This window comes from Neoarius graeffei, chromosome 11, assembly GCF_027579695.1.
Source record: "Neoarius graeffei isolate fNeoGra1 chromosome 11, fNeoGra1.pri, whole genome shotgun sequence".
In the NCBI taxonomy this organism is placed as follows: domain Eukaryota; kingdom Metazoa; phylum Chordata; class Actinopteri; order Siluriformes; family Ariidae; genus Neoarius; species Neoarius graeffei.
Window position 1 is genome coordinate 55,040,039 of NC_083579.1, and position 27,969 is coordinate 55,068,007.

At 41.7% G+C, this 27,969-nt stretch overlaps 1 protein-coding gene across 1 annotated transcript in view; it reads right to left on the minus strand.

Moving 5' to 3' along the window:
• Positions 1–628: 628 nt before the first annotated feature.
• The window catches only part of slc35f4 (solute carrier family 35 member F4), a 61,175-nt gene continuing 33,834 nt past the window's right edge, over positions 629–27,969 (minus strand). Inside the window, exons 2-7 of the mRNA XM_060933066.1 lie at positions 20,859–21,159; positions 16,647–16,866; positions 11,069–11,194; positions 10,752–10,944; positions 5,785–5,874; positions 629–870 (exon numbers count right to left, since the gene is read on the minus strand). Coding sequence (XP_060789049.1) covers positions 629–870; positions 5,785–5,874; positions 10,752–10,944; positions 11,069–11,194; positions 16,647–16,866; positions 20,859–21,159 — 1,172 coding nt within the window. The remainder of the gene's footprint in view (positions 871–5,784; positions 5,875–10,751; positions 10,945–11,068; positions 11,195–16,646; positions 16,867–20,858; positions 21,160–27,969) is intronic.

Here is a 27,969-nt window from a genome sequence, read left to right on the forward strand (position 1 = left end):
AGCCGTGTTCATATATATAGGGTAATATATTTCTCCTTCTTATTTACAGCATAATACCATCAGATACAATGTAAATAACATTTGTGTTATATACTCTTCTCTCTCAGACGCATGCATTTTAATACAGTGAGCCAAATTGGCCCTGATTGAGTCTATATTCACAGAATACAGTCCATGTGAGGGTTCAGCAGGCATAGCTGGGACGAAGGCGTGCAAACAGAAAAGGCTATTTACTCCATTAATCAAGAACGTTCATCTCCCTAAAGAAAATGTCCTCCCGTTAATGTGAACGTGAAATCCCAGCAAGAAAAACAAATACTGTAAATAAATCTTTCATAAAAGGAGATTTTCCTCCTCAGCACAGTCTGTAAAACGCTCCTCTGCCGTCTCACCGAAAGGAGCGAAAAATGATGCTATGATCCTCCGATGTTTAGCCCCTCCCACTTTCTACACAGTTGATATTGCGGCTGTTGTCACAGCATGTTATGATTCCAGTTCTTCTTTATCTCCACTTTTGTTTCTTCAACAATCTCCACTCATCCACCCAAAGTACCCATGACTCAGGCACTGCCTCATGGCGGATCTCTAGCACTCTTTAGCTCTACGGCCAAGGTCTAGAGGTCATAGGTCATGCCAAGGGGATCGAGACGGCACCGTTAGCTCTGCTGCGGCTGCGCATGTTGACACTGGACTCTGTGAGCTCCTCTCCGTGCTCCTCTGATTTCTTGTCAGCGAGTGTGGCAAGGAAGCGCAGCGTGACTGTGTCCCACTCCTCAGGAAGCAGCAGCAACAGGAAGCCCACGCAGATGATGCAGGTTGCAGCCAGACGCACCACACTGAAGATCACCTCATGCTTCAGCACATCAATAGCTAAACACAGGAATGTCGGAAAGCACAAGAATGGTGAGGAAGGACAGAAAGGAAGGAATGACTGAGAGAAATCAGACAGTATTTGTTTTTTAAATTCACTCGTGTTTTGCGATTCTACTCTCTCTGATTACTGAGGATACAGTGGGGCAAAAAAGTATTTAGTCAGTCACCAATTGTGCAAGTTCTCCCACTTAAAAAGATGAGAGAGGCCTGTAATTTTCATCATAGGTACACTTCAACTATGAGAGACAAAATGAGAAAAAAAAATCCAGAAAATCACATTGTCTGATTTTTAAAGAATTTATTTGCAAATTATGGTGGAAAATAAGTATTTGGTCAATAACAAAAGTTCATCTCAATACTTTGTTATATACCCTTTGTTGGCAATGACAGAGGTCAAACGTTTTCTGTAAGTCTTCACAAGGTTTTCACACAGTGTTGCTGGTATTTTGGCCCATTCCTCCATGCAGATCTCCTCTAGAGCAGTGATGTTTTGGGGCTGTCGCTGGGCAACACGGACTTTCAACTCCCTCCAAAGATTTTCTATGGGGTTGAGATCTGGAGACTGGCTAGGCCACTCCAGGACCTTGAAATGCTTCTTACAAAGCCACTCCTTCGTTGCCCGGGCGGTGTGTTTGGGATCATTGTCATGCTGAAAGATCCAGCCACGTTTCATCTTCAATGCCCTTGCTGATGGAAGGAGGTTTTCACTCAAAATCTCACGATACATGGCCCCATTCATTCTTTCCTTTACACGGATCAGTCGTCCTGGTCCCTTTGCAGAAAAACGGCCCCAAAGCATGATGTTTCCACCCCCATGCTTCACAGTAGGTATGGTGTTCTTTGGCTGCAACTCAGCATTCTTTCTCCTCCAAACATGACAAGTTGAGTTTTTACCAAAAAGTTCTATTTTGGTTTCATCTGACCATATGACATTCTCCCAATCCTCTTCTGGATCATCCAAATGCTCTCTAGCAAACTTCAGACGGGCCTGGACATGTACTGGCTTAAGCAGGGGGACACGTCTGGCACTGCAGGATTTGAGTCCCTGGTGGCGTAGTGTGTTACTGATGGTAGCCTTTGTTACTTTGGTCCCAGCTCTCTGCAGGTCATTCACTAGGTCCCCCCGTGTGGTTCTGGGATTTTTGCTCACTGTTCTTGTGATCATTTTGACCCCACGGGGTGAGATCTTGCGTGGAGCCCCAGATCGAGGGAGATTATCAGTGGTCTTGTATGTCTTCCATTTTCTAATAGTTGCTCCCACAGTTGATTTCTTCACACCAAGCTGCTTACCTATTGCAGATTCAGTCTTCCCAGCCTGGTGCAGGTCTACAATTTTGTTTCTGGTGTCCTTTGACAGCTCTTTGGTCTTGGCCATAGTGGAGTTTGGAGTGTGACTGTTTGAGGTTGTGGACAGGTGTCTTTTATACTGATAACGAGTTCAAACAGGTGCCATTAATACAGGTAACGAGTGGAGGACAGAGGAGCCTCTTAAAGAAGTTACAGGTCTGTGAGAGCCAGAAATCTTGCTTGTTTGTAGGTGACCAAATACTTATTTTACCGAGGAATTTACCAATTAATTCATTAAAAATCCTACAATGTGATTTCCTGGATTCTTTCCCCCCATTCTGTCTCTCATAGTTGAAGTGTACCTATGATAAATTACAGGCCTCTCTCATCTTTTTAAGTGGGAGAACTTGCACAATTGGTGGCTGACTAAATACTTTTTTGCCCCACTGTATGTAATAGTGGCACATCGGTAACATCAACTGCTTTTCATTTTCTCTTCAATGCCAATAATTCAGAGTTTAAATCAGTGGTGATTTAATATTCAATGCCAATAATTCAGAGTTTAAATCAGTGGTGTCACATAAAACCAACCTCTGTATCTGTTTAGTGCTCCAAATGATCCTATATATCTGTAATTATTTTATCCACATTCACTGGATATGAGCAATCGTGCGCTCTGATTGGCTATTCTACTACTAGGCTATCAGCTCATAGACCATAAGTAGAGAAAAACAAAATAGCGGCACGAATCAAGTCAGCTAGATCACTTTATCAAGTTTTTAAAAGAAACGGAAATGGCAAAAAGAATATTTTCCCCCCCAATATCTCCTGTTCCACACTCCAGCCCAGTCAGTGGCAGTAATGCACCATTAAGTTGGTTTGCCAACCGCAAAAAAAAAACCTAAAGAAGAACAAGAACAAAATGGTGGAGCGTGTTACTGAACCAACTGAGGACAAAAGAAAAATCATACTCAAAAACAAAACCCCCAGAAATACAAAAAAAATCCCCAACAACAAAATATGGAATGAAAGTATTTGATGGTAAGAACATATCTTTTTTTATTTTTCAAGAATTATTATTATAGCATTTTTCACAAATTGCTACTGTCATTTCGCCGGTTTGTTTACATTCTAAGCGGAAAATATTTTGTCAGATGTTTTGTATAAAGTTTTTATTTACTGAATCTGCAAAAAATAAAAATGCTCCGTTTCTCAAAATCCAGTGAATGTGGATAGAATAAAACAGTTATTCCACTCAATCTCATCGTACATGGCTTATAGCCAACTTGGCGCTACGTACCTCATTGACTATCAGTTCATGTACAACTCGACTTCGTGGAATAACTGTTAAATGTATTTGGATTTAAATCCAAAGTGTGCATTTCCTAAACTGGAAGGGATTTGTTTTTGTTTTTTTAAAATTAAATGTGAATATATTTCCCCAGAAACATTGCGAAACACTGGGGGAAAAGGCAGAAAGCGGGTGAAATGCCAGCACAGTCAGCGAGGTCTATGAATGATGGCGCTGACAGATTTTACAAATGTAATTGGTTCTCTCTCATCTCATCTCATTATCTCTAGCCGCTTTATTCTGTTCTACAGGGTCGCAGGCAAGCTGGAGCCTATCCCAGCTGACTACGGGCGAAAGGCGGGGTACACCCTGGACAAGTCGCCAGGTCATCACAGGGCTGACACATAGACACAGACAACCATTCACACTCACATTCACACCTACGGTCAATTTAGAGTCACCAGTTAACCTAACCTGCATGTCTTTGGACTGTGGGGGAAACCGGAGCACCCGGAGGAAACCCACGCGGACAGAACATGCAAACTCCACACAGAAAGGCCCTCGCCAGCCACGGGGCTCAAACCCGGACCTTCTTGCTGTGAGGCGACAGCGCTAACCACTACACCACCATGCCACGTAATTGGTTCTATTTCACAAATTATAAACAAACTACCGTAGTAGCTTCATTTTAACCACCACATGCTCACGACTGCTTATTTGTACCTATATGAAAATAAACCTTCTGCTCACACGACTTTCTAGGTGATCCCTGTGGGATCCCGATGTACACCTCTAATCTTAATCAGATGCCCTGTGGCCTCTTCTGACAACAACAACAAAGAAACAAAAACAGGAACACTGTGCCTACTATTCATACGTATCTATCTGTACTTGTACCTGTTTAGAACACATTATCTGTTCACTCTGAATAATGTATTCATATATTGAGTTACATTCCTAACTTCGATACTCCTTTTCAGAGTTAGAAAGAGTCAAATTCCTTTTAATAATTTCTACTACAGGATAGGAATCACGTTCATTTAATTCTACCTCTGCTTTAATGCTGTCATAATTCACTGGCCCTGACAGGAGAAAAACAGCTCCCAAATTATTCTCATCTCATCTCATTTATCTCTAGCCGCTTTATCCTTCTACAGGGTTGCAGGCAAGCTGGAGCCTATCCCAGCTGACTACAGGCGAAAGGCGGGGTACACCCTGGACAAGTCGCCAGGTCATCACAGGGCTGACACATAGACACAGACAACCATTCACACTCACATTCACACCTACGGTCAATTTAGAGTCACCAGTTAACCTAACCTGCATGTCTTTGGACTGTGGGGGAAACCGGAGCACCCGGAGGAAACCCACGCGGACACGGGGAGAACATGCAAACTCCGCACAGAAAGGCCCTCGCCGGCCACGGGGCTCAAACCCGGACCTTCTTGCTGTGAGGCGACAGTGCTAACCACTACACCACCGTGCCGCCCCCCCAAATTATTCATTAAATTCATTCAATTTGACAAACTCAACCCCAAGGCACTGTTCCAAACTCATAACACAAATGAAAACAAGGAAAACTCAAACACAGGATTAAAGACTAATATCAAGTCACTCAAATCTAAGCATAATATTCACCTAAGTTGAAACGAGCAATTCCTGGAACTTGAGTAATGACTGGATTATGAATATTTCCTGCCCAGTTGGCTAATGACTCTAGTAAATTAGGTCCTTGGAGATGAATTTCAGCTCCACTGGCTCTTGAAGCAGGAAAATGTAAAAAAAAAAAAAGTACAACTGCACCACAGCAGTTATCAGGCACAGATTTAAAAAAAAAAAAAAGTACTTGATCTTAGTGCTGCAGCCAGAACAAATAAGTGATGGGGTCATGTTTGCATTCTAAAAAGCCGAGCCTGAATTAACCTACTGCCCTTGGCAGGCTGCTTTTACAGACAAGTACCTTCATCAAGCATTTAGTGTCGCTTGGCAACGGGTTGTCTTTTTTATGATGAGCATTGCTGCTGGTCAGGATACACATCGCTGATCGGGTTTCTCTCTTTAGTGTCTTAAGGAAGGAGAGATGCTGTGGGAGGCTGGCAAATTTGCTGTGTAATGGTTTGGATGCTTTTAGCAGTCGAGAGGGTTGGGGAGGATGGAACATAAAAAACGTTAATCACTTGAGACATCGTGCTCAGGAGCGTGTGTGTGTGTGTGTGAGAGAGAGAGAGAGAGAGAGAGAGAAATGCTACAGAATGTGCTGTATGTGCTTGGATGGTAATTTACGGATATTTCCTGACAATTAAATGACACCGAATGTGTTTGAGCACACACACCTGCATTCCCTGGAACGCTGAGTAAGGTCCCGATCGATATGAGGATGGGGTAGGTGAGAACCACACCTACATTTACCAGGATATTGAATACTGTAAAATAGCACACACACAGAGGGAGGGTGAGAGAGAGGAGAGAAAATAATTTGTGACACCTCCTTTCAGTGGGAACGCTAAATGTGTGGAGAAAAGAATCGATGCTGCTTACTCCTCAGAGAATTAGTGCTCCACTTCAGTTTTAAAAGACAGTAAACAAGTGGATCTCTTACTATCAGGCCTACGCCTGCTGACACATCACACATCGGATAGCTGAGGTGATGAAATGCTACTTCAGAATGTAATTTGATGAGCTAAACCCCAAATTTCTCTTTTACAAAGCATTTTCAGCACTCTGAAAAGTTTGCAATAGTGTTTCGTTTAGTCCTCAGCAAATTCAGTATATAGGTCAGTGACGATGTGTTCCTCAAGTTGTTTGTTTTTAAATATACGGTGTGCTCCGTGATTATTGGTCCTTGTTCTAAAGATGAGTAAAAAGGGTTAGAAAAAAAATCCACCTTTTATGGCGTATTCACACCTACGTTGTTTGGTCCGGACCAAACGACCAAACGAACCAAATTTCCCTTGGTCCGGACCTTTTGGGTTGGTCTGAATACAAACCACCGAACTCTGGTCCGGACCAAACAAGCGGACCGAGACCGAGCTGCAAGGTCGGACTCGGTCCGGACCAAAGGAACCCTGGTGCGGATCTTTTGGAGGTGTGAAAGCAGACCGGACCTAATCTGACAGTTTTGCTTTTTTGTACCTCGGGAGCTTCCATTGTTTGTCGAGCATTATGGGAAACAGAGTCTTGACACTCCACCGCAAAGTGCAAACACTGTTTCGGTTGTGGTTGTCAAGGGAACCTTACGACAGTCGTTCAGTCATTCAGACCAGTGGTAGGCTAGACTACAGAGTACAAAAAATGAGTAGGGGGCAAACGTGGGCCGAGGAAGAAACGCGCACCCTTGTGGATATATGGGCAGATGTCCACATATCTGAGCTTTTGGAGAGAACACACAAAAATGCCGACGTGTTTGCTGTATTCAGTAAGAAAATGAAGGAGAAGGGGTTCACGCGCTCCCCAGAACAATGTCGGCTAAAAGTGAAGAAACTCCGTCAGACCTACATTAAAATCAGGGACGTTCTTTCAAAAAGTGGCGGTACTAGCGACGCAAAAAAGAAATTCATCTATTGCATGAAGAGCCAGAACTGTCACAACATGATGTGCGCTCATCAGCGCTATCCTCCGTACCCGCCTTGCCCTTTGTCGTCGTCGTTGATAAATTACTTGTACAACAGCATAGTAATCGCACAATTGTGAAAACAGTAAAAACTGGAAAAAACATATAGCTTTGATGACATTAAAAAGAATAACAGCACAGAAAGCCTCCATGACTACTTTTGAACTTAACGCTTTGTGCGCGTGTCGTCTCTGACCAATAGCTGAACGACCTCAGGGCGCGTGGCTTTGTTGACAGATTTTGGTCCGCTTACTAAAATGTACAGTGTGAAAGTGAACTGCACCAAAATGAAAAAATAAAAAAAACATTTGGTTCGGACCAAAGCAAGTGAACTATCGAACTATCCTGGTCTGAATACACCCTTAGTGAAGGAACTTGATCTCACATTGACCAAACTGAAAACAAAACAAAACCAACCTTTATTTGAAATAAACATATTCAAAGAAAAACAAATCTCTCATCAATGAATAATTATTTTAAACAAAAAAAACATGTGCCACTATTATTGGCACCCCTGGGAATTATAGTGACTACAAGTAACTGAAGCAAGTTTTCCATTTCAATTGTACATTTTTGGGTTGATTGGAGTGTGTAGGAACTTTTCAAGTTGCAATCCATGATTTCAGCAGCACTGTGCTCTGCCACATGTGAAATACATTCCTGATACTTCAGTGTGTCTGTGAAGGTTCTCAGGCTACATCCACACGACAACGGCAACGAGATTTTTTTTTTTTAAATATCGCGTCCACATGGGCAACGGATCAGTAAAATATCAGGTTCATATGGCAACGCAACGCTTGCTGAAAACGATGCAATACACATGCCACACCTCTACGTGCGCTGTAAGACGGTCCCATCGGAGACACCAGAACAATACAGTAGAAGAAGTAGACGCATGCGCATAAACCCCTTCTTCTGTAGCATCAGCCACAAAGTTCTGATTATTAATCAGTAGCGTAAAACGAAAGACGCGGAAAGAGGAATGAATGGGGGTAGATGGAAGCCGGTACGCCAACATTCTGATATCCTCCAGAATTCTTTAATGGTCCGGAATAGACTGAATGCTACACGTTGATGGATTACTTTGTTCTTCTACGCCCTTTTTGAGGAATGTATTGTCGGACTTAAACCAACATCTGAAGAGGTGAGATCGCTCCTTTTTTTTTTCCTATTTTAGCTGGCAGGATTGTTTTTGTTTTTGGAAAGCGCACGGGCGGTGCACGGTTTGGTTATACTCAGTACTTCCGCAGTGTTTGGACTAAAGACTCTGCCCTAAGGGCTATTCTCTCTCTCACTCTCTCTCACTTTGCACCATTACACAATAAATATTCACAGTGAAAATATTTTGTAAGCGCGTTTCATGAACCAAGTTCTAGGATTTGTTGACAACTCGCATCGAGTTCGTTACACTTCTACCCGGCGTGAAGCACTGACAGTCATGTGGTTGTGACATCATCGTAAACAAATCCGTTCTACTCATCCAGACGACTTCGCAACGGGGCCGTTGCCAGATTTTTCCACTCTGGAACCCGTTCTCAAAAGATTTCGTTTTGGGGCACCCAAAACGCCGGTGCCGTGTGGACGCCAGGCCGAAACGATAAACAATTTTATCAGATTCACCTGAATCCGTTGCCGTGTGGACAGGGCCTCAGTCATCCAGGTCCATCGTAAACCGTAGGTGCTAAGAAGGCAACTGGACTTGCTTGAAATCCTTGAAGACGTTTCACCTCTCATCCGAAAGGCTTCTTTAGTCCTGTCTGACTAGTGGGGAGTTCCAGGTATTTATTCTCTAGTGGACCAAAAGCAACCCTAAGGAGAGTTGTTGAGGTCACATGGGTCGTTTAAGTGTTAGGGTCAATGGAGGCCGGATGTGATGTGAATGGTGTTAGGTGGTGTTTACATTAGACCGTATCCGTCTCGTTTTCGTCGCGGATGCACTGTCCGTTCACATTAAAACGCCGGGAAACGACTCCACAGGCGGAACAACTTGAATCCGCCAGGGCCCACGTATTCAATCCATTACGTATCTGATCCGGTGCTGTGTAAACATTGAGGAACGAGGATACGCTGTGCTGAGCTCTAGCTGACGTCGTCATTGGACAACGTCACTGTGACATCCACCTTCCTGATTCGCTGGCGTTGGTCATGCCACGTTGGTCATGTGACGCGACTGCTGAAAAACGGTGCGGACTTTCACTTCCTGCTATTTGTCCCGAATCACTGCTCATGCGCTTCACTCGCGCGCTCTGTGAGCTGCGCAGGGCCGGAGTGCACACCCTCCAGAGGGCACTCGCTGTTCAGGGCGGAGTGATTTGGAGCGCAGGATGGCTGCGGAGCCAAGCGTATCCATGTATTGGCGTTGCTGTGTGCACGCGAATCGTGTATTGGCGTTGCTGTGTGCACGCGAATCGTTTTAAAAACATTAATCTGATGATCCGCTGATATGGTGTAAGGCCAAGTTTACATTAGACCGTATCTGTCTCGTTTTCTTCGCGGATGCACTGTCCGTTTACATTAAAACGCCTGGAAACGCCAGGAAACGGGAATCCGCCAGGGTCCACGTATTCAATCCAAATCGTGTCTGGTCCGGTGCTGTGTAAACATTGAGAATACGCGGATACGCTGTGCTGAGCTCTAGCTGGCGTCATCATTGGACAACGTCACTGTGACATCCACCTTCCTGATTCGCTGGCGTTGGTCATGTGACGCGACTGCTGAAAAACGGCGCGGACTTCCGCCTTGTATCACCTTTCATTAAAGAGTATAAAAGTATGAAAATACTGCAAATACTGATGCAAATACTGCCCATTGTGTAGTTATGATTGTCTTTAGGCTTGCCATCCTTCCACTTGCAAGTGGTAAGTGATATGCGCTGGGATCACACACACAGCGGCTCAGTCCCGAATCACAGCTTGTGCACTTCATTCGCGCGCTGTGTGAGCTGCGCAGGGCCGGAGTGCGCACCCTCCAGAGGGCACTCGCTGTTCAGGGCGGAGTGATTTGGAGCGCAGGATGCCTGCGGAGCCGAGCGTATCCGTGTATTGGTGTTGCTGTGTGCACGCAAATCGTGTATTGGTGTTGCTGTGTGCACACTAATCGTTTTAAAAACGTTAATCTGATGATCCGCTGATACGGTCTAATGTAAACATGGGCTGAGAGTGTCAACGGACCCATGTGACCTCAACGACTCTCCTTAGGGTTGCTCTTGGTCCACTAGAGGATAAACACTTGGAACTCCCCACTAGTCAGAGAGAACTGAAGAAACCTTTCGGATGAAAGGTGAAACGTCTTCAAGAATTTCAAGCAAGTCCAGTTGCCTTCTTTAGCACCTACGAGATACTTCAGTGTCTTCACAAGGCTGCTTGGATGGAAGTATAAAAAAGCTTTCAATCAGATTTCATCCTTTCCCTTCTTCGGATCTGCCCTGGAGACCGAGATGATCATGACAAATTTTTTTTCCAAAAATATTTTTTCTGTTTTGCTTCACATATTGGATTCTTGTCTTGTTGCAAGACACCTTTAATATCCACATTTAATTTGTAACATTTAAAAAATGTATTTGTTTGTTTGTTTTGGCATATAATTTGTAAAACTAAAAAAAGTCAATTGGTACTTTTTGAATGGAAAAAAAAAAGTGGGGGGCAAACTTTTGCATTTAACTGTAGAGTTTAAAAGGTTGTGTTTGCTCACCCAGCCACAGGCCAGCCACACCGCACAGGTAACCCCACGGCAAAGAGGACAGCGAGCCCCAGTGCTCCACCCTGGTGAAGTAGAGGATGAGGGGCACACAGGAGATGAAGATCAGGTTGAAGAAGCCCATGGTGGAGAAGAAGTGGGCGACCTCTCCCAGGTTGGCACTGCCCAGGAACATCTTAAACAGAACCTGGAAGTGAAGACATGGCAGGACACTAATTTCAAGTGGCTGTTCCGAATGTCCTCATATTCAGCAAAAGAACACATTTCATAAATAGTTATGCTAAAACAGCGTTGCTACTAATGCCACTAACCTTGTAGAGTGCTGAGGTGGAGGCCGAGCCTACGGCTAAAGCCACACCTATGATTGAGTCTCCATGGAAACCATCAGCATAGGCCATCATGACAATACCTGTGATGGCCATAATGGCAGCTACAATCTAAGGATTGAAAATAAGTGGAATGTTCAGAGGAAAGCTCACACCATGGCAATCTGAACAACCGAAAACATTCATGATCACTGGACAGAGATTTAATTTAATTCTTTGCACCTGTAGAATAGAGTACTAATTTGACCTTGAGTAAGATATTTTTTTATACACTTTTCTGATTAAACCGTAGCACAACAATTATCACGGTTAGGGCAAATTTTAAAAAGTGGTTAAAATGTTAATACAAAAAGTGGTTAATACATTATTAAACAGTATTAAAATTAGATATGTGTCAAGGAACTCCCAATTCTCAGCCATCCTGTACCCGCTTAATGAGTTAGCTGTAAAGTCATCAAAACGTCTCCTGTACACTGCAGGCTAGTGATAGCTGTAGACGAAGGCATGTTGGAGCTTGGGATCCGCAGGGGACCCGAGACTAAAAAGAGTTTGGAAACTGCTGTTTTTGAACATTGCCGTGTCTCCGTTCTTTAAGTCAGAGAGGTGCAGTTTGAATCACATGAAACTAGAGATGTAGAGAGCTGACTAACCATCCATTATCCATAACCGCTTATCCTGTACAGGATTGCGGGCAAGCTGGAGCCTATCCCAGCTGACTATGGGTGAGAGGTGGGGTACACCCTGGACAAGTCGCCAGGTCATCACAGGGCTGACACATAGAGACAAACAGCCATTCACACTCACATTCACACCTACGGTCAATTTTGAGCCACCAATTAGCCTAACCTGCATGTCTTTGGAGCACCCGGAGGAAACCCACACAGACATGGGGAGAACATGCAAACTGCACACAGAAAGGCCTCCGTCAGCCACTAGGCTCGAACCCAGAACCTTGCTAACCACTACTCCACCGTGCCACCCGAGAGCTGACTAGCCAATCTCATTTTGTCAATGTAGGCTCAGATAAAGGTATATAAAACAATTTGTCTTGCTGCTTTGTATATACATTTTGATCCACTGCCTTCGTTTAGATGCATTTTGAAATCTTTTGGCTGTTGTAGGACACAGCCAGTTGGAGTGTTTGTTTCTGAGCTGCAGGTTTATTATATTAGCTGTGGTAGGAGCAGCACACATCTATCATTCTGGCTGATAGAAGGAAATAAGTGTGGTTGGCTTTGTGATAATATACTGTAATCTGTCTGCACACAACTTGCAAACATGTCTCAATGTCTTATAGGTTTCAAAGGGTCCATGGAGAAATTGCAGCCTGAGCTTACTTTAAAATCAAAGGAATTGATACAACTTCATGCCTCAAGACAGCTTATGACCGGAGCTTTTTAGTTTTTTTTATTTTAATTTATTTTTATTTTCTCTTTTGTTTTTCTTTTTTGTGTTTGCGTAGTCTGATGTTTGTTTTTGTTTGAGTGTCTTTGTCCGCCGGTGGTGGTGTGGCTCCAGACCCAGTTTTGGTCGTCGGTTCCCTCCAGCCCATGGTTCGCCTGTGCTCCTTGCTATGGACTGCAGTGAGCTTGTTGCTCATTTTAACATCGTGGTTGTCCAGCCCTCTGTGCAGCAGTGCTTTAGTGCTTGGCATGATGTTCCGAGCAATGTTGCTCGGTGGCATCGCAGTGGCTGTGCAGGCAGTTTGGAACATACCAGTGCTCTGCGTGGCTGTGCGTCTGTGCTCGCTTTGTGGATCCATGACGCGGTGTTCCGAGTGATGTTGCCTGGCGGCGGCGCGGCGGCTGTGCTAGCAGTGTGGGGCTTGTTTTCGTGCGCCTTTTGGTGGGACTGTGGCTGCTACACCACTGGAATGACATCCTGACCTTTATTTGTTGGACTTTTTTTCCTATAATTGTAAAGCGACCTTGGGTTTTGAGAAAGGCGCTATATCATCTCATCTCATCTCATTATCTCTAGCCGCTTTATCCTTCTACAGGGTCGCAGGCAAGCTGGAGCCTATCCCAGCTGACTACGGGCGAAAGGCGGGGTACACCCTGGACAAGTCGCCAGGTCATCACAGGGCTGACACATAGACACAGACAACCACTCACACTCACATTCACACCTACGGTCAATTTAGAGTCACCAGTTAACCTAACCTGCATGTCTTTGGACTGTGGGGGAAACCGGAGCACCCGGAGGAAACCCACGCGGACACGGGGAGAACATGCAAACTCCGCACAGAAAGGCCCTCGCCGGCCCCGGGGCTCGAACCCAGGACCTTCTTGCTGTGAGGCGACAGTGCTAACCACTACACCACCGTGCCGCCCGGCGCTATATCAATTGAACTTAATAATAATAATAATATTATTATGACCTGATGTGGTGTTTATTGAACCAGTTTCTAACAAGAAAGCAAACTTTCTGACACTGTGCCACAATGAACTTTTCAGAGCGAGATACACTTACTGGATTGAAAAAAAAAAGTTCAGAATAAGTCTTATTATTTTTTTCACGGTCCAAATCCTGCGCTCTGATTGGCTGGCGAGCGGGTCCGTATCCTACGGTATGGACCCCAGTTACGGACCCCGGTTATGGACCTCTGGTGACTCGCTCGTTCACAACAACAACAAACATAGTAGCATTTTTTGTCAACATTTATTTTCGCATTTCTCAGGAGAATAGCATTAATTTTACATCATGGATAGTGATAACGACAGTCTTCACAGCGAAAGCGAGTTTTACTACCCTGAGGAAGAAGAAAAAAAAGAAAACATTTCAGGACAAAACTAAAAACCTAACTTGCTAACGCCGAGCAAAAACATGGCTGAATCCTGAATGACTCTTATTTGTATAAACAGGGGACTACATAGGCGGCAAAATGTAGTTTTTTTTCTGCCATGGAAGTGCACTTGTATACCGAGGAGGAAGCAATTTGCATTACAGCCGTGAATGAGGATTCAAAATAGCATTAATTTTACAGCATGGATAGTGATAACGACAGTGTTCACAGCGAAAGCGAGTTTTACTACCCTGAGGAAGACAAAATAAAATAAAACATTTCAGGAGAAAGCTAAAAACCTGTAACTTGCTAACGGCAAGCAAAAACATAGCTGAATCCTGAATGACTCAATTTTGTATAAATAGGGGACTACATAGGCGGCAAAATGTAGTTATTTTCCTGCCATGGAAGTGCGCTTGTATACCGAGGAGGAAGCCATTTGCATTACAGCCGTGAATGAGGATTAAAAATGGTGGCTCGGCTCGGTTTTCCCTTTTGGGCGCTCTCATTTTCTGTTCGAATTTGGTAAAGAAAAAAATCAATATATTATTTATCAGCTTAAAGTCGGTCCTTATGGTAAAATACCGTGACCTCGGCCTTGAATACTGACCTCGGCCCAGAGGGCCTCGGTCAGTACTTTCAAGACTTCGGTCACGGTATTTCACGATACAGACCTCCCAGCTGGTAAATAACATATATTTATTTTGCAGCTTTGTTGATGTTAGTAGGAAGTAAACATGACAGTCTTGCATGTTTTCTGACAAGTTTCAGGAAAAGTCTGTGGCTAGTCATTTACAGTGTGAGTCAGATGTCTTTTTCATGGTAAAATAGACAGTTCTTCATTTTTTTGCTAAAAAAATGTACCAGATAGCTTTAAAGGACACATAATATGAAAAGTTCACTTTTTTAGTGCTTGAGCATATGCATTTGGGTATCTGGAGTGCCCACCAACCCACAAACTTTGAAATAAGTTTCTTCTGGGCTCATATTTCAGAAAATATGTGCTTCAACAAGCCGTTTGGATTTGGCTCCGCTTTCTACGTCATAAGGAGCTCATTAGAATTATTCTGCCCCCTCGTCTGAACATCTCCACTCGTAGCTAGAGAAGTGCCTTTGCAAATGAATATTCATGAGGGAAGTGCTACCTGATTGGCCAGTGAGCAGTGGCTCATCATTTAAAGGAACAGGCACTCTAATCAGCTGTGTTGAACAGGGTTGTTTAGATAGGGTGAGAAGGGAGCTGATGAGTAGCATGCTATAGATGCACAATGGTGTAACATAGGGAAAAAAATTAAAAATTCAGGTTTTGATTTTATGTACTGAAATAACTATTAGGCAGAATTTTTACAATATCTATATAAATTAGTTGTTTTTACCCATTTTAACCTTGAAATCAGCATTTTAATGATTACCCATAATGCATTGTTTATCGTGCTAAAACAAGCAAAAACGTCATAAGACAGTGGAAATACTACCTTTACTACCTTCACGTGGCGTCTTTCTCGATCGCACGTGCCTAGAAGCGTACCTTCTAGAACATTCCTGGGTGGTCACGGACTGTCACGTAGCCTAGTTCGGTTGTGAAACTCGTTAGGATGGAGTATTTTCGCGAGTTTAGTGGCAAACTTTTGCGCTGCAATTTCTCTATTCTCGAAATTTGTAACCTGAAACCCTACAAGAAATGTTTCATAATGTTTGGGATTTTGAAAAATGCTTCTAGCAAGTTTATTTCGCTGTATTTTTCCGTGAAACTTGGCAGAAATCATCCTTAAGTGATGAGCATGACATTATTTTGGTCTGGGTCACGGAGTTAGATGGAAGCGGGAGAAATGAGAGTTTCTCAACTACAGCAGCACTTCTCACCATAGATGGCTGGCGTGTTTCACAGCGTTTGGGATTTACTAAATCGACTAAATCTCTAGATCTACTGAAGCTACGAGGATATAAATCACCAGGATTCTAATTTACTGGGTGAGAAGTATTATATATATTTCTGAAAGGTTTATTCACGCTACAAGTCCATGAAAGTTGGAATTGTTCGTGAAGGGGTTAGTTAGATTTTGGTAGCGTGACGTGCACAACAAGCAAAAGAAAAAACAAATTTTCTTCCGAATTTCCTTGCTTTATCAAAATTATTTTTTGATACATTAAAAGACTGTGTTTATAATATTTAAGCGATTTTTTATTATAGAGAATATTTGATCAAAACTTTCAAAACAGCATTCAAAGTGATTTTTCACGGGTGTAAATGTTACGCGTGACATCCATAATTACGTTAAATTTTAAGAACTAAAAATTCTGTTAAAAATTCTAGATTTGTGCTATCATTCTGGGGTTTTGCTGAATAATACTTTAGGGAGTTATCTTACAATGCTGAAAATTCAATGAGTTTTGGTGAAATTCTAGAAAAGTTATTTACATTTTAACGTGCCTGATAGCGATTGTGCTCACACAGCGTGCTACTCATAAGCTGTGGTGCTTTATCCTTGTGTTGTTTTTTTTTTGACCAAAGTATGTTACAGACATTACATTAAGACCTCAGGGAACTGTGTCAACTTATGCAAAATGGATATAACATGTCACTTTTAAATCTGATTTGTGAGACTAGGATAACTTTTTTTTTTTTTACAAGAATGAATTACTTTCAACCTGGCCCATACATTTTAAAATTGCTATTGTGTGGTAACGTTCTATGCATTCGCAAATATTGGTAGGACAGTGTACTGTGTCTCAAACACATTCATTACTGTTGGTTAGAGACGTCTTAAAGATACAGACCCGCACACCCATGAAGCGGTCTTTGAGGACGATCCAGGACAGGAGGAAGACAAAAGCCTTGTGGCAACAGTAGAGTGCTGAAACATCTGTGGCTGTGAGCTTCCTCAATGCCAGCACATACAGATAATTAGTCAGCGTCCATAAGATGGAGAAAGGTGCTGTTCTCTTCAGAAACAGCCTCAGCGTCATTCCTTCTTCCCCAAACAATCGACTGCACTCCCTACACAATGAAACACAAGGCAGATACAGTTTGCTTTCTTTTACAAGTTATAATATTAAAAAAAAAACTTTCTTTTATTCTTTCTTCTTAAGGCCAGGCACCACACCCTCACAGGCCTATCATAAAGAAACTTACATACATCAAATTACATACGTAATGCACACAATAGCCAAACAAAATGTTGTATTATGATTTTCTATTAAACATACAATACAGTATGCAAATGAGACAATAGATAATTATATGTGTGCTCATTTATGTATGTGTGCACATATACATATTTAAAACCATCTTTCAACAAATGCACCTCACTCAGAATGATTTTTAATACAACCAACAGGAAAAAATAGTCATATGTATGACGAGTGCACAGTTTTTATGGATAAAATGAGACTTAAAGTCAAAACTACTGAAGGTCTGTCCTAATTCTGGTTTTATAACCTGTGAGATTTTAGAAACCGTGAAATTATGTCAATCTACCTCCTTTAATGGCCGAGAAAGTGATCTTGGCTCCTTGGGAAATGTGTTATTTTGAGAACACGGACAATAAAAAGAATTATAGTAAACAACCAAATTGTTCAATTCATCTTTCAGCATGTATCATGTAGCACTTTATTTGAAGGTCTTATAACATATTCATAAGCATTGCATGAATCTTTTAAAAGTGCATGTAAAGGTACTAACCTTTATAATAGTACTAACCTTTAGGATTTGTTAGTGTTATTAGATGCTTCACAAAGTAATGAGGTCTGGTAAAGATACAAAATACAAACTAATACCAGTGTGAAAGCCAACACTAAGCCCATGTTTACATTAGACCGTATCAGCGGATCATCAGATTAACGTTTTTAAAACGATTAGTGTGCACACAGCAACACCAATACACGATTTGCGTGCACACAGCAACACCAATACACGGATACGCTCGGCTCCGCAGGCATCCTGCGCTCCAAATCACTCCGCCCTGAACAGCGAGTGCCCTCTGGAGGGTGCGCACTCCGGCCCTGCGCAGCTCACAGAGCGCGCGAATGAAGTGCACAAGCTGTGATTCGGGACTGAGCCGCTGTGTGTGTGATCCCAGCGCATATCACTTACCACTTGCAAGTGGAAGGATGGCAAGCCTAAAGACAATCATAACTACACAATGGGCAGTATTTGCATCAGTATTTGCAGTATTTTCATACTTTTATACTCTTTAATGAAAGGTGATACAAAGCGGAAGTCCGCGCCGTTTTTCAGCAGTCGCGTCACATGACCAACGCCAGCGAATCAGGAAGGTGGATGTCACAGTGACGTTGTCCAATGACGACGCCAGCTAGAGCTCAGCACAGCGTATCCGCGTATTCTCAATGTTTACACAGCACCGGAGCTGACACGATCTGGATTGAATACGTGGACCCTGGCGAATTCTCGTTTCCCGGCGTTTCCAGGCGGTTTAATGTAAACGGACAGTGCATCCGCGAAGAAAACGAGACAGATACGGTCTAATGTAAACTTGGCCTAAGAAACCACAAATCAAGAAGTGTGAGAGATGTAAGACAAAACAAGAAAAAAGACAAAAAGAAGCACAAATACATCCATTCATTCGATATGCTGCTTATCCATTGAGGGTTGCGGATGAGCGAGAGAGTGGGTGAGAGGCGAGATTCACCCTGAACAGGTCGCCAGTCTGTCACGGGGATAACACAGAGACATGTTCACACCGATGGGCAATTTAGAGTCGCCAGTTGACCTAATGTACATGCCTTTTCGCTGTGGGAGGAAAACAGAGCACCTGGAGGAAACCCACACAGACACAAGGACAACATGCAAACTGCAACACAGAAAGGCTTCAGTCAGTGGTGAGGTTTGAACCCAGAACCTTCTTGCTGTGAGGCAACAGTGTTAACTGCCCAGCACAAAGTAATGTTAATAGTAATGACAATCTACATAACCATCATTTGGTGTGGGTGGGTGTGAAGGATGATTGGTCTCATCTCATCTCATTATCTCTAGCCGCTTTATCCTAGGGTCGCAGGCAAGCTGGAGCCTATCCCAGCTGACTACGGGCGAAAGGCGGGGTACACCCTGGACAAGTCGCCAGATCATCACAGGGCTGACACATAGACACAGACAACCATTCACACTCACATTCACACCTACGGTCAATTTAGAGTCACCAGTTAACCTAACCTGCATGTCTTTGGACTGTGGGGGAAACCGGAGCACCCAGAGGAAACCCACGCGGACACGGGGAGAACATGCAAACTCCGCACAGAAAGGCCCTCGCCGGCCACGGGGCTCGAACCCGGACCTTCTTGCTGTGAGGCGACAGCGCTAACCACTACACCACCATGCCGCCCAGGATGATTGGTCATTCTTGTAATAGTGACCTTAGGGGGTCACTGAGGGAAGTATGTGATGAGTTGTGTCCAGGCAGGATCGAATTTAGTAGCTATCATGGCAGACAGTTTTCCCATTCATATAAAGTCAGTTATTACATTTTCCACTGAGTGAGACTGATGGTATTCTTCGATTTCCAATTCTTCAGGCTGTTTTTCTTGGCTATGCTGTAAGTAGTACTCTGCTGCTTTTCTAACTGATCTTGTGTCTCCAAGCAGATGTGGTGGCGTGGTTCAGGAGGAGGGATAATTGACTATTGAGTTGTTGCCAAACTGATTTAATGGGTGTGCAGTACCATATAACTCCAGATATGATTACTTTGTTAGTGTAAGGGCACTACAATCATTCATTAGGGTTGATATATGAGATTTCTTAAACGTTAACTTGTATTGGAATAATGCTTCATAATAGTTCTGGATGCAAATGAAGCACCAGCAGAAGAACATTGAAGAACAGCCAATTCCATGCTCTTCTAAGAGGCAGACACAGTAAATACACATTCCTACAGATAAGATGATGAACAAAAGATTCATGAACAAAAGATTTCACACCTGTGCTGTTAATAAAAATTAAAGAAATAAAAGTCTCAAACAGTTGAACAAAAATGGTATGAAGACCCAATTTTTATATATATATATATATTGTTATCATGAATTATTACTGTACATTATCATCATCTAAAGAACATACATGCCTATAGACCTACCTAAAAAAGTGAAAAATACAATTTTTATGTTTAGGATTAAAGTACAAAAATAAATATTTACACCAATCTGCCATAAAATTAAAAACACTGACAGGTGAAGTGAATAACATTGATTATCTCATTACAATGGAACCTGTCAAAGGGTGGGATATATTAGGTAGTAAGAGAGCAGTCAATTCTTGAAGCTGATGTGTTGGAAGCAGGAGAAATGGGCAAGTGCAGGGATATGAGTGACTTTGACAAGTGCCAAATTGACAAGCACAAGCTCCTGAAAAAGTTAATGCTGACATCTTTCTGTTTTTGCCAGCTCAGCAGTTTGTACTCCAGTAGCTCTTCTATGGGATTGGAGCATATGGACTAGCCTTCGACACCTATGATCCTGTCGCCGGTTCACCGGTTGTCCTTCCTTGGACCACTTTTGGTAGGTACTAACCACTGCATACCAGGAACACCCCACAAGATGTGCCATTTTGGAGATGCTCATAACCAGTCATCTAGCCATCACAATCTGGCCCTTGTCAAAGTCGCTCAGATCCTTATGCTTGCCCATTTTTCCTGCTTCCAACATATCAACTTCAAGAACTGACTGTTCTCTTGCTGCCTAATATATCCCACCCCTTGACAGGTGCCATTGTAGCAAAATAATCAATGTAATTCACTTCACCCGGTCAGTGTTTTTAAATGTTATGGCTGATCGGTGTATATTAGTAATGAAAGAGTTTTTTTTTTTAAATTGAAACATGTCCAAATATCTAAGAGTTGAATTGGAAGAAACTGGAAGCAAAATCAGAATACTGCCTGTGAGTTCTAGCCTGAATTCTATAAAATAGCTGGACACCAAATATCTTTCCTTTTCACTTCCCTTTTATTGCCTTCACAGTGCATATTGTTTTGATAAACTCACCTGAATTTCTGAATGGGCGTCTGCTTTTCTCTTGTGATGGCCACATGGCCAGAGTAGTAGAGAGGAAAGAAGAGGATGTTCCAATTGGTGCTAAACCAGGAGATGAAGAAAGGGCAAGAGAAGGACTTAAAAGTCCACTGGACAACCTGAGTGGTGCCCACCCAGGACGAGGACACACACAGCACCACCAGCAGGCCGCCTATGACCTTCAGAGCTACGTTAGCACAGGTCTGATAAGCGGTGACTTCGCCGCTCGTCTCACTGGCTGGAGTCTCGATGTGGGAGTCTGAACCTTCATCTCCTACAGATTGCACAATATTATTAATTAGTATAAAAATGGAAGTGATTGTAGAAAAATCACATGTGCCGACTGATCGAGGAATTCGGACTATTCTCGATAATCACCTTGAGTGACTCAGTAAAATAGTGGCCAATCGCTTTGTCATGGTAAGTGAGGAAGAATTACAAATTATGAACGAAAATGCTGTTCCTAAAAGCACTAAACATGCTATGAAGTTTGGTCTAAAACTATTCAAAGGTAAGGTGGAATTGGGATTTATTTTATCCCTTTCAATACAAAGTATTTTATGCGAGTCGGAATTGATAAGTGACACAAGCCTGCGTGCATTACATTTGCATGCTGCTTTTGAAGATTGAAATAAATTATTTTTAAAAATATATGATTTATTTATTTATTTTTTTAAAAAAAAAATCACCTGTGTATTTATACGAAAAGAATGACCTCAACTTCGTCTCAGTTATTATTCACCAATATTCACTTAGCTTTCAGTGAATAATTGTTAAAAGGCAAAATGGCAAGGCTCCACAAACCACTCTGTACTTTTATAAAGCAGAAAAATTCAAACAGTAGAGCTACAAGGTCTGCCATAAGAGAAGACTATGTAGTCCCTCTTAGGTCCAGTTCCTTTCGTCAACTATGTTTCTCTGAAACAGCTTCACATTATGGAACACATAACCAACTGAGATAAGAAATTGCATTTCCTACTCCACATTCACTCACCTTCTTAAGGACTGGCTTCTGAGCAGTCAGAAACGTGAGCACTTTTAACTGTATAGTAATTTAATCGTATTTTACCACTGTGGATACTGGCATCCTACCTGCTGATAATTTTCACCAAGTCTTCTGGTTGTTGCCAAGAGTGTCTGTTGATGTTTTCTGCTGCGCTTGTGATGGTTGAATGTTTTATGGTTTTGTGTCAGCCAATATGGTTGGTGTCTAGTCTTAGGCCCTGTCCACACGGCAATGGATTCAGGTGAATCTGATAAAATTGTTTATCGTTTCGGCCTGGCGTCCACACGGCACCGGCATTTTGGGTGCCCCAAAACGAAATCTTTTGAGAACGGGTTCCAGAGTGGAAAAATCTGGCAACGGCCCCATTGCGAAGTCTTCTGGATGAGTAGAACGGATTTGTTTACGATGACGTCACAACCACATGACTGTCAGTGCTTCACGCCGGGTAGAAGTGTAACGAACTCGATGCGAGTTGTCAACAAATCCTAGAACTTGGTTCATGAAACGCGCTTACAAAATATTTTCACTGTGAATATTTATTGTGTAATGGTGCAAAGAGAGAGTGAGAGAGTGAGAGAATAGCCCTTAGGGCAGAGTCTTTAGTCCAAACACTGCGGAAGCAGTACCAAACCGCGCACTGCCCGTGCGCTTTCCAAAAACAAAAACAATCCCGCCAGCAAAAATAGGAAAAAAAAGGAACGATCTCACCTCTTCAGATGTTGGTTTAAGTCTGACAATACATTCCTCAAAAAGGGTGTAGAAGAACAAAGTAATCCATCAACGTGTAGCATTCAATTTATTCCGGACCATTAAAGAATTCTGGAGGATATCAGAATGTTGGCGTACCGGCTTCCATCTACCCCATTCATTCCTCTTTCCGCGTATTTCGTTTTACGCTACTGATTAATAATCAAAACTTTATGTGGCTGATGCTACAGAAGAAGGGGTTTATGTGCATGCGTCTACTTCTTCTACTGTTCTGGTGTCTCCGATGGAACCGTCTTACAGCGCACGTAGAGGTGTGGCATGTGTATTGCATCGTTTTCAGCAAGCGTTGCGTTGCCATATGGACCTGAAATTTTACTGATCCGTTGGCCATGTGGACGCGATATTTAAAAAAAAATCTCGTTGCCGTTGTCGTGTGGATGTAGCCTTAGTGTTATTGCTGTCTTTTTATAGTGTCCTGAGGTATCCTGGTGTTCTGTTTCGTGTGTGTGCGTGTGCAGATGTGATTTTTTTATTTAAATTTTTATTTTTAATTTGGCTTTAAAGAACTAATCAACGGTTATCAAAACATCTTGCCAAAGGACTACAGTTGAAAATTAGCCTGCTGGCTCACACTGGCACATTTACAGAAATGTCGATTCATGTATGCTGTCCTTATTAATAAATAAATAAATGAAATAAAATGAAATAAATGACATCAGCTTGCACCAGATTTTGACATACTGTGCTCATTCATTTTAACATTATTTTCACAGAAAATAAGCCATGCTCATGAAAGTTATAAAACATGCGACAAGAAATCATTGCAAAAAGAAACCTCAAATTGAATCTATTGAGCATTTCAAGTCTTCAACACTGATCAGCTGCATCTGTCCTGGGTGTATCTCTGAGCTTGAGAAAGATGTGCTGATCAATAGATTGCAGTGTCAGTTATCTGCAGGTGAAGCACTAATGGCAAGTACCGTGAAAAATTGCTTACATGGCACAGTCCAAGCCCATGTCAAAAATAGCTCCACAGGGTTATGAAGCAGCACCACTACACTCTCCACTCATGCTACTTATTCACCATTTAATAAAGACATAAAGAAATGCTGGAGAGCAAACATGGCTTAAAAATAATGAAATGAAATGTTTCAACATTAAAAAAAATACTATAAACAGTAAGCCATAAAAGATGAAACAAAGTCAATATTTGGTGTGAGACGACCCTTTGCTTTCAAAAAAATAATAGTCTCAGGTACAATTAGTGCAGTTTTATACGGAAATAAGCTGTCGGTTTTACTGAGCATCTTGCAGAACCAGCCACAGTTCTTCTGGACACTTTGACTGTCACACTCACTTCTTAAAGCTAAACGGCCTTTCGATTTCATAAAATCAATAAAATTTAGTTCCCTCTGAAATTTGGTCACTGTGATATATGTTTATTCCTGTAATATCTAAAAAAAAACCCAGGCCATTCTGTGACTGGGAAGTTTTTTAATTTGAGGGGATTCCCAAGCAAATAAAGTGCATGAAATCGCTCGCTTTGCGCAGACAGAGGAAGTCCGTGTGCACATGCGCAGATTTACTTCTTTTGGGTTTTACAGCAGCTGGCATCCACAGTGTTGCGCTACTGCCATCTACAGGTTTACCGTACATTTGACCGTACACTGACAGTTACATCATTCTGTCGCTAAATGAACAGCTGATCACACCGAGGTGCTCGCTGACCGCCAATATTTATTAGTTTGGTCCTGCGGTTCCTTTCCTTCGCATCATAACGTCTTTTCTTCTCACTTTTCGTTACTGTAGTCGGTCTTTCACGTTTCATTCTCATACTCGCATCCTCCATTTTTCTCTCCTGTTTCAAATTTGTATCCCACAATGCCTTGCGTGAACAAGGAAAGCCCACCACGTGATGCATGACGTAGTATCTTGAATTGGGTCATGGTGAAGCAGGAAAAAAAAGCGGAGAATTTTGGGCCACGTGGCCTTAACATTACTTGTTACATTTAAAAAACCTAATAAAATTGGAAGTCTGTGATTTGGATTCAGTAGCTTTTGCTCCACTAAACAAAAATAATTGGATGTCAGGGAAAATTATTTTTATGACCTACACTTGAAAAATCTGAAAGGTACTCTAGTTTTAATTTTGCAGTAAAACCCAATAGCATTCATTATGTTTTCTTTTTTAATCTGAAAAGTGGTCTCTTATGTAATATGCTGTTCAGATACAAACTTTTTTCTGTAACTTCAATTTTGAGCTGGAAAACAAACGTTTGGAACTCTAAAATATTTTGTACTGACTTGATAATGTAGAAGTCATAAAATAGAAATCTATAACAAAGTTTGTCTGAAAACCCCCCAAAACAAAACAGGGGGCCTAAGACAGTATTGTAAATGTCTGTTTAACCAGGTCACATCCTACTAAACATAACCTCCTGTATGATTAGGCCAAAAAAAAAAAAAGATAGTGTGTTTCAGGTAACATGAAATACTAAAATAAGGTCGGTACGTAGGAAAATTTTCTTTTTTTTTCTTAATTTTTTTTTAATTTTGTTTGAAAAAATTAACACAAGTAAACATCTTACAAAATAGTATTTTGGCACAGAATCCTTTATACCACACATCATAATAAAATAAAAGTGTTTTAAATCTTTAAACGAATAAAAAAAAATATCGCAAGAGTTCGAGTTATGATCTACGGAAGCGTATTGCTGCCACACTCAAAAAAATTGGCTTAGAATCAAGTAATTACGTGAAAAGATATTGTTAACAAAGTTATCACGTTTTTACAATATATTTATCATGTAATAACATAACATCACGTAATTTCATGATACGAAATTATCACGTTATTTCATGATATTTTCATGTAATAACATGAAAACACCTTATCAAGAAATAACGTGAAAATAACGTCCTAGGCTAGGCTACTTCCATTAAAAGCAGACGGCCTAGCCTAGCCTACTGTAGAACTTGGGTCGAGCAAAAACGCCGAGCAAAAACATGGCTGAATCCTGAATGACTCCTATTTGTATAAATAGGGGACTACATAGGCGGCAAAATGTAGTGTTTTTCCCTGCCATGGAAGTGCACTTGTATACTGAAGAGGAAGCAATTTGCATTACAGCCTTGAATGAGGATTCAAAATGGCGACTCGGCTCAGTTTTGCCTTCCTCCTTCAGTATACAAGTGCGCTTCCATGTTTATGCAGGAGGGCTGATAGAAGTGGTGAAACATTTTACTTTTTATCGTTTCTTTCACAACTTGAATGCGTTGAAACAAAAAATTATGACAAACTAACGCCGCTTACACTAAAATATCGAGGGAAATTTGTAATAAAAACTTTACGGTCGGCAATTTCGCCACCGAAATTCTCGGTCGGTCGGGTTACCGGAAACACACTATTTTTTTTTTATTTGGCCTTATCTCTTCTCCTGCATTTAAACAAAACTGGTCACCTGGGAGCAAGGGGTGTGTGTGTCACTTTGACTCTGGGGACACAATAAGAGTGTTTCAACTCTTCTGAGCATTCTGAACTCAGATATGCTTTGCAATATATATATATATATACTGTATATATATATATATATATATATATATATATATATATATATATATATATATATATATACTACCGTTCAAAAGTTTGGGGTCACTTTGAAATTTCCTTATTTTTGAAAGAAAAGCACTGTTCTTTTCAATGAAGATCACTTTAAACTAATCAGAAATCCACTCTATACATTGCTAATGTGGTAAATGACTATTCTAGCTGCAAATGTCTGGTTTTTGGTGCAATATCTCCATAGGTGTATAGAGGCCCATTTCCAGCAACTCTCACTCCAGTGTTCTAATGGTACAATGTGTTTGCTCATTGCCTCAGAAGGCTAATGGATGATTAGAAAACCCTTGTACAATCATGTTAGCACAGCTGAAAACAGTTGAGCTCTTTAGAGAAGCTATAAAACTGACCTTCCTTTGAGCAGATTGAGTTTCTGGAGCATCACATTTGTGGGGTCGATTAAATGCTCAAAATGGCCAGAAAAATGTCTTGACTATATTTTCTATTCATTTTACAACTTATGGTGGGAAATAAAAGTGTGACTTTTCATGGAAAACACAAAATTGTCTGGGTGACCCCAAACTTTTGAACGGTAGTGTGTATATATATTAGTCGAGAGCCTACACCACATCATCACCATTTGAAAGGAACACCTGCACTGCTGCTCATTCATGCTTTTCTCCAATCAGCCAATCTGGCAGCAGCAAAGTGCTTAAAATCCAGCAGATACGGATTAAAAGCTTCAGTTACTGTTTAGATCAAAAATCACAATGGGGAAAAACATGATCTCTGTAACTTTGACTGTGGCATAGTTGCTGGTGCTAGACGGGCTGATTTGATTATATCAACTCTCGTGGGATTTTCACACACAACTGTCTTTTCAATTTATACAGAATCATGCAAAAATAAATAAATAAATAAATAAATAAAACAAAACAACAAAAAGCATCCAGTGGGGAGTAGTTTTGCAGGTGGGAAAATGCTTTTTTGGTGTGAGGTTAGAGGAGAATGGTCAGACTGGTTTGAGCTGCCAGGAAGGCTATGGTAATTCAAATAACCACTGTGGTGAGCAGAAAAGCATCTCAACACATTGAACCTTGAGGCAGAAGGGCTACAAAAGCTAGAGGTGTGACGATTAATCGATCCCCGGTCTATCGATCCATTTCAATCTGTGATTCAAAAATCGATTAAAATGTAATGAATCACGATTCACTGATGATTCACTAACAATACAACCTAATTTCATCCCGATAACCCTAGATGCATAACAAATTTTGACAAACGGCATAATTTTGATATTAAAAATTTGATTCGGTATCTGGAGCTGTACGTGGGCGCAGCCATGTTTGTGGTTGCTATAGCAATCTCGCGCGATCACGCGTTGCTTTGTGAACAACATGGTGGACGACTTGGAATTCCTGAAGCCACCGGCTTTTAAAAGCCCAATTTGGCGGCATTTCTTACAATCTCAGTGCTTTATGTCCTCTCTGGACAGTGAACGTTGTACCTCAAGAGGTGGTATTCATTTTAACACAAGTGACTGTATCTTTGTGTTTTAAAAGATTGAGACAAAAGCCATAAAGTTTTCATTGCTTTTTTGTTTCTTAGGCCCACTTTACACGGGGACGGTCTGAAACAAAAACGCAAAAGTCCGTTTTCGTTCTCACTTTTTTCCGCGTCTACACGACCGTTTTCAAGGAGGAAATCTGCGTCTATACGGTGACGCATAAATGTGTGGAATTCAATTGGATGTGCATGCCAGGCGGCTAGGTGGTGCTGTGAAAGACCTCCGCTATGTCTGCACACAT